The 8,079-nt window shown below is 38.4% G+C and overlaps 1 protein-coding gene across 1 annotated transcript in view; it reads right to left on the bottom strand.

Annotated features, from left to right (window-relative positions):
* Positions 1-241: 241 nt before the first annotated feature.
* Positions 242-8,079, bottom strand: part of MAP3K2 (mitogen-activated protein kinase kinase kinase 2) — a 153,630-nt gene continuing 145,792 nt past the window's right edge. Inside the window, exons 13-14 of the mRNA XM_007956397.2 lie at positions 1,608-1,785; positions 242-467 (exon numbers count right to left, since the gene is read on the bottom strand). Coding sequence (XP_007954588.2) covers positions 242-467; positions 1,608-1,785 — 404 coding nt within the window. The remainder of the gene's footprint in view (positions 468-1,607; positions 1,786-8,079) is intronic.

An 8,079-nucleotide genomic window follows, 5' to 3' on the forward strand; every position in this document is an offset into this window, starting at 1 on the left:
CAGTATATTGTTTTAAAAAAAAAAGTTTCAAGTTCTTGTAAGGAGAAAAAAAAGACTATAAAAAATTTAGGCTACTATGATTAATAAACAAATTTAACCAAGAATCAATAGAAACATGTTTCCTCTTGTCTTTTGTTCTTCCCCATCTCTCTTTTTTTATAAAAAAAAGAAAAGTGCAGTCAGAGAGAAGGTGAATGAATCAATGGTAGCTGGGTAGAGGCACAGAAATGGTTACTGTCTGCTAGTGATAATGCACAAACATGTGTCTCAAGAGTTCATCAGCTGAGGGTCTCAGTTTGGCCTCCACAAAAATCTGTTTGAGAAAATCTCGGGTATAGTCTGAGATGTGCGGTGGCAGTTTTGGGTTTGTTGGTTGGGTAGCGATTTTAAAGATGGCAGCCATTGCTTCAAATTCAGCCCAAGGAGGCTTCTCAGTTAGCATTTCTACCACAGTGCATCCTACACTCCTGAAAAGAAAGAAAACACATTATACAAACAATAACAAAATGAGAAGTGAAATTCATTTTCAAGCTAAAGTTTTACTGAAAGGGTGTAATTATATAAAAATTATAATTTATTAAAGGAAGCCACAATTTAATGACTATCATTTAACTCAAGTGTTTAGGCAAAGAACATTATATATTTTAGAATTTTTGTCTGCAGTATGGATTATACATTAACATAAAGAAAATGAAAATCCTCACAACTGGACCAGTAAGCAGCATCATAATAAATGGAGAAGAGATTGAAGTTTGATAAATGTGAAAGTTTTCACATTACTTGGTTCTACAATCAACACCAATGGAAGCAGCAGTCAAGAAATCAGACAATATATTGCACTGGGCAAATCTGCTGCAAAAGACCTCTTTCAAGTGAAGAGCAAAGATGTCTCTTTGAAGACTAAGGTGTGCCTAACCCAAACTATGGTACTTTCAATCACCTCATATGCATGTGAAAGCTGGACAATGAATAAGGAATACTACAGAAGAATAGATGCATTTGATTTATGGTGTCAGCAAAGAATACTGAAAATACCACAGACTGCCAGAAGAATGAACAAATCTGTCCTGGAAGAAGTGCAGCTGGAATGCTCCTGGGAATCAAGAATGGCCAGACCTCATCTCACCTACTTTGTCATATTGTCAGAAGGGACCATTCCCTAGAGAAAGATATCACGTTTGGTAAAGTGAAGAGGGTCAGCAGAAAAGGGGAAGGCCCTCAATGAGATGGATTGACACAGTGGCTACAACATGGGCTTAGGTACAGCAAGGACTGTGAGACTGGCACAGCACTGGGCAGTATTTCATTCTGTTTTACACAGGGTCATTATGAATCTGAGCTGACTCAACGGCATAATTCTTTTACTTAATATTAAATATATTTCAGAGAGAACACAAGCATTAGAAATTCTTTGTTTGCTTTCAACTGCCTAAAATGAACATTTATTAAAAACTTTTCTAGGTAGGAAATAGGAAATGGCCATTTTATGTTCTAACTTAAAATAGGTAATTAAGAATTAACTGAATTATAAGAGACTGGACTGCATTCTGGGTAGAAATAAGAAAGCAAGCAGGTAGTTTTCAGGCAAACACAGCACCAAAACCTACCAGATATCTGCTTTTCTGCCGTAGCCTTCACCACTGATTACTTCAGGGCTCATCCAGTATGGTGTGCCTGTGACAGACTTCATTCCTGTCCCTGAGAGACAGATGGTCTGAAGCCGTTTGCTGGCTCCGAAATCTCCTAATTTGACATTGCCTGTTGAGTCTCGCAGAATATTTGCTCCTGGAAATAATAAATATCCTTACATTTCATTATTTTGTCAGCAACCTAGAATATACTGTAGAAAAAAAATTTATAGAATTACTCTGTGGATTCTTAAATCTTTCTCTAAAATTAAGCTGCTTTTCATCTTCTGAGCAGAACTTGGCATAATGCCAGTCACAGAGTCAGTGCTCAGTATTTGCTGCATGAGCATTCACTGTTTTGAGTCAGCTCTGTGTATTTCAGGATCTAAGAAAAGAATGTTCTCTCTCTAAAAAAGACTGGGGCAGATGGGAGGGGAGGATGAAAAGGGAAGGTAAAAGGGAAAGGACAAGGAACGAAACTCAATGAAAGATGATGAAAAACAATACAGTGAAGGATGATGAAAACAATACAGGTCCCAGGTTTCTCTATCATAAGACAAGAAGCTTATGGCTGAAGCTTATTTCCCTGAGAAGCCAGTTTCTCCTCAGGAACTTTCTGAGAGATCCTTATAACCAAACTTCTAGCACTACTTTCTGAAATAGTGCCAAGGCATCTGACAGCTAACCAGAAGGCTGACGGTTCAAACCTACTACCCACTCCTTGGAAGGGAAGACTGGGCAATCTACTTCCGAAGTGATACTGCCTCAGAAACCCAAAGAGGGGTACCTATGAGTTGGATCCGACTCAACGGCAGTGAGTTTTTTGTTTTTTTTATTACTCATTAAATATGTTATCTTACACATTGAAGTTTTTCTTAAAGTTGGGTTTTGCTTTATATTATACTTTTCAATTTCTGTCTATATTTTAAACCTCTTCCAAGAATGCTTTAAACTTTGTATCTGCTTTTAATATTTTAAAAATTTTATGAGAGTTTCCAATTTATAGAGTTATTGCAAAGATAGTACAGAGAGTAACCTATATACCCCCAACGAGGTTCCCTCTTTATTAACATCTTACATTGGTATGGCACATTTCTCACAATTAATAAACCAATATTGATGAATTATTATTAACTAAAGTCCACACTTCTAATCCAGATTATCTGAGTTTTTTCCTAACGTTCCAGGATCCCATTCAAGATACCATATTCCATTTACTTGTCTTGTCTCTTTAGGCTCAACAGTTTCTCAGATTGTCCTTGTTTTTGATGACCTTAAAGTTTTGGAGATTACTGGTCAAGTTTTTGTAAAATGTCCCTCAACTGGGGTTTTTCTGATGTTTTTCTCATGGAATAGACTGGAATACTATGTTCTGGGGAGAAAGATCGGTAGTAAAGGGCTATTCTTATCACGTCGTAGCAAGGATATATACTGTCAATGTGTAATCTATAAATGTTGATGTTAACCATGATTACCTGGCTCTATATAGCGTTTGTCATGTTCTCTATATGATGTTACTCTTTTTCCCCCTTCTCATACCATATTCTTTGGGAGAAATTAACTATGTGCACCCCACACAAGAAATGGAGTTATGCTCCACTTCCCTGAGGGCAGAGTATCTATATAAATTATTTGGAATTCTTCCGCATAAGAGATTTATCTCTGCTTCTCAATGATTTATTCTGTCACTTATATTACTGCAAACAGATGAATGTTTTTAAAAAATATTTTACTGTATTTTCAGTGGAAGTGTACACACCAAAACAAGTTCCTATTCACCAACTTCTAAACATATAGGTCAGTGACATTACTAACATTCTTCACATTATATCAACATTCTCAATATTTCGGTTCCAGTTGTTTCTGTCCATTAACCTAGTCCCACAGCCCTTTAAACCATCTCATCTATGCTTTACAGTACTGTTGACCATATGGTTTCATACTGATGATTTTTTTTTAAAGAACAGAGTACTCAAGGGTGATATTCATTACTTTATGACCCTAACCTGCTATTTAACTAAAAGGTGACTTGAAGGAATTGTTTTGGTTCAAAGTTTTTAAGGAGTATCTCTGGGCAATAGTCTTGGGGATTCCTCCAGTCTCAATGGGTCCAGTAAAGTCTGGATGTTTTTTAAGAATTTATGTTCTGTTCCACATTTTTCTTCCTTTCTATCAGTATCCATCGATTATGGCCCTGATCAGAGTGTTTAGTAGTGATAGCCAAGCACCAACTAGTTCTTCTGGTGTAATGGAGGCCATGGTCCATATAAGCAATTAGTCCTATAAACCAGTTCCTTTTTATCTATCTTGGGTTTCCTTCTTCTCTTTTGCTTTAGTAAGGACCAAATAGCTGTATCTTAGATGGCCACTCACAATCTTTTAAGATGCTAGCCAATACTCACCAAACTAGAATTCAGAATATAAGTTTTAAGAATTTTTTTATGCCAATCAACCGAACCAGTACCAGGCTGTTTTGATTATTATACCTGTATAGTACATTTTAAGGAGCTCTAGTGCCACAGTGCCTGAGGCATTTCATTGCTAACTAGAAGGTAGGCGGTTCAAACCCACCAGCTGCTCCACGGAAGTAAGATGAGACAATCGACTTCCAAAAAGATTTACCCCCTTAGAAACCTAATGGAGGTCACTATGAGTCAAAATCGACTCGACGGCAATTTTTCTTTTTTTTCCAATAGTATGTTTTGACATCAGGGACTGTGAGGCCTTCTACACTGTCCTTTTTCAATACTGCTTTGGCCTATTTTGGTCTTCTTTCTATTCCATATAAAACTGTTGATTAGTTTTTCTATTTTGGTAAATAACACTTTTGGAATTTGGACTGGGAATGCATTGTATCTATTGATTGCTTTGGGGAGTGTTGAAACTGTGTATACAGTTTTACCAACTTAAGATCATACTGTATTCAAAATTTTATCTTACCTTTTCTCCCCTTATGAATATATTTTCCCAATAATGGTTTTAAATCAGCTTGCTTCCAACCTCCTAATTTTACCAGGTGTTTCATCACTCTTTCTGGCAAAGTTAGAGAAGGATTCACTTGAGGGTAGCTCACCTCAGGTCCTTTGCCTTGCCTCATTATGAAGGCTAAGGAGAAGCTAGCTTGAGTAGAGACTATTTCTAATAAAATAATTCCTAACAAAATAATTTCACTATGTGGTTTTTTAAGCAATTATATTCTGTAGTTCACAGGTGAGATCTGCCTGGAGTAGATGGTGAGGTAAAAGACAGGGACTATTCCTTTCAGATTTTATACCATGTCCTCAGTCTTAAGACTCACTAGCAAGCCCCATTCTATTGATGTGATCTGGCTTGTGCATTCTGCACATTGTACTCTCTCATCCGAAACTGGTTAGATATGTTCTCACTGGCCTGAATGTGGCTATATTCTAAAACCCAGGTGCAAGAGAATCAAATCTCTAGGTACACTTTGCAATACAGGGTTTTAAGCACTGTCAAATTTTACACATTTACACAAGTGAAGGTTGGGCAATCTACTTCCGTAGTGATACTGCCCTGGAAACCCAAGGAGGGGTCACTATGAGTTGGGTTCGACTCAACGGCACATAACAATAACAAAGTTCATCAAAGCTCAGTCTTTTTTTTAAACTGTGATTTGGGTGAAAATTTACAGAGCAGATTCACTTTCCCTACAGCAGTTCACATACACTTTGTCTCATGGCATTGACTATGAGTTACCACAATGCAACAGCTCCTCTCCCACTTCCTCTCGATAGTTACCTCTTCCCTGTGTCCATCCCTCCATGCACTTATGCTCCCGGAGCTGTCTCCCTATGCATAAACAGCTCTTCTTTCTCCCATGATTGTTGTCTCCAAGGAGTGTAATCTACCTCAGGTAAATGTTCAACTCATATGCCTGGCTTTTGTTTGGCTGGAAGCCACAGGTATGGGTCCAATTCCAGACCTGAAGGGCAGCTAGGGGAAATAGTCTGAGGGGCTCCACCAGGCTCTATGAGACCAGCAAACCTTGCCCCCCCCCCTTTTTTTTCTCCAAATAATTTTGGGTTTTGTTCCACATTGTTCTGTTCTCTATACAGGATCTTCTACATAGGTCCCCCAACAAGTGGTTGACAGTGGTAGCCAGGTACCATCTAGTTCTGATCTCATAGTCGTATAGGCTGCATATCGCATGGTGTACCAGTTGCTAGGACCAAGTGTTTCCATGAATTTTTGGTTTTCTTCATTCTTCTTTGCTCTGGACAAGGTGACACCCATGGTTGCATCTAGATGGCTGCTTGTAAGCTTTTAAGATCCCAGTCACTACTCACCAAAGTAGGAGGTGGAACAATGTTTTGTGTAGTATGTTAGGCAAATTGAGCTTGATGTCCCCTGTGACTATGGTCCTGAGCCCACAGGTTCAACTACTTGGTCCCTCTGGGTAGCTGGCTGTGACGAAGAAGTGACTACAACTTTGCCCCTTGTCAGCTTTACCATACACCTGGGAATTCAGATCATACAAATAAGCTTATAGGACCACTGTCTGCCAACCCTATACATGGTCTTGGGTACACTCCTCGCTTCATAGACGTACCTACTACCTCAGCCTGTCCACCCATATACCCATGTTTGCCTTCACTGACAATGCACTACTGTATGTGCAAAAGGGTTCATCTTTGTTGTCAGTACCTCCCATGTACCTCTCTCTGTCCTCCTCTTCCTCAATACCACCATGTTGATCACTCACATTTGCTACATTGCCCTTCTCTTCACCCACGTCAATACTTATCTCTACCTAACTAACAGTGTTTCCTACCCTCCCTTCCCACCCCTGGTAACCAACAAAGAAAATTTCCATCCATAGATAAACCTTTCCTTGACTTTTACAATAACGGACTAATACAATATTTGTCCTTTTGCGATTGACTTATTTCCCTCAGCATAATGTCCTCCAAATTCATCCACGTTATGTGGTATTTTGCAGATTCTGGATTATTCTTTAGTGTTGCATAGTATTCCACTGTGTGTATGTACCATAGTTTGGTTATCCATTCCTCAGTTGATGGACCCCTAGGTTGTTTCCATCTTTTGGCTATCGTAAATAGTGCTGTGATGAACTCACTTCTTTAGGATATATACCTAGTAATGGAATGGCTGGGTCAAATGGTATTTCTAATTCCAATTTTTGAAGGAATCGCCATACTGGTTTCCACAGTGGTTGTACCATTTGACAGTCCCACCAGCAGCGTATGAGAGACCCAATCTCTCCACATCCTCACCAACATTTGTTATTTTCTGTCTTGTTGAACTGTGCTACTAGTGCCGGAGCAACCTGCTGTCTCGTTGTTTTGATTTGCATCTAATAGCTAATGACCGTGAGTATTTTTTCATGTTTGTTTGTTGATTGCTTGAATATCCTCCTTGGTGAAATATCTATGCATGTCTTCTGCCTATTTTTTAATTGGATTGTTTCTCTTATCGTTATTGAGGTGTTGGATTTTCTACAAATTCTAGAGATAAGTTCCTTGTCAGATAACGTCATTACCAAATATTTTTTCCCACTCTGTAGGTTCTCTTTTGACTCTTTTGGAGAAGTCTTTGGAAGCACATAGAAATTTGATTTTTAGAAGATCCCAACCATCTAGTTTCTCTTCTGCTGCTTGTGCATTTTGGGTTATGCTTGATAGTCTATTTATGCCATATATTTTGTTATTGTTATATGCAGTCAAATCAGACCCAACTCATAGCGACCCCTCCTTGGGTTTCCGAGGCAGTGTCACTACGGAAATAGATTGCTCATCTTCCTTCTGAGGATTGGCTGGTGAGTTTTGCCCCTAGATTTTCCTTGAGGAACTCTACAGTTTTAAGTTTCACTTTTAAGTCTTTGATCCATCTGGGATTAGTTTTTGTATATGGTGTAAGCTACAAATCTTCTTTCATTTTTCTGCAAATGGATCTTCAATTTTGCCAGCACCATTTATTAAAAACACATTCTCTTCCTCATTTAATGGATTTAGGCCCTTTGTCAAGATCAGCTGACCATAGGTTGGTGGATCTATTTCTGGGTTTTCAATTCTGTTCCATTGGTCTATGTGTCTGTCATTAAACCAATACCAGGCAGTTTTGACTATTGTGGCTGTATAGTAGATTTTGAAATCCGGCAGTGTGAGACCTCCTACTTTGTTGTTCTTCTTCAATACTGCTTTGCTTATCCAAGATCTCTTTCCTTTCCATATAAAGTTGGTGATTGGTTTTTCCATATCCTTAAAAAATGTTGATGGGATCTGGATTGGGATTGCATTGAATGCATAGATTCCTTTGGACAGACCTGACATTTTCCCAATGTTCAATCTTCCCAACCATGAACATGGAATATTCTTTCATTTATGTTTCTTGAAGTAGTTTTTTTATAGTTTTCTTTGTAGAGGTCTTTTGTGTCCTTGGTAAGATTTATTCCCAAGTATTTTATTTTTTT

Source organism: Orycteropus afer, unplaced genomic scaffold (genome assembly GCF_000298275.1).
Source record: "Orycteropus afer afer isolate SDZICR_OR568_19922 unplaced genomic scaffold, OryAfe1.0 scaffold00612, whole genome shotgun sequence".
Taxonomy (NCBI): domain Eukaryota; kingdom Metazoa; phylum Chordata; class Mammalia; order Tubulidentata; family Orycteropodidae; genus Orycteropus; species Orycteropus afer.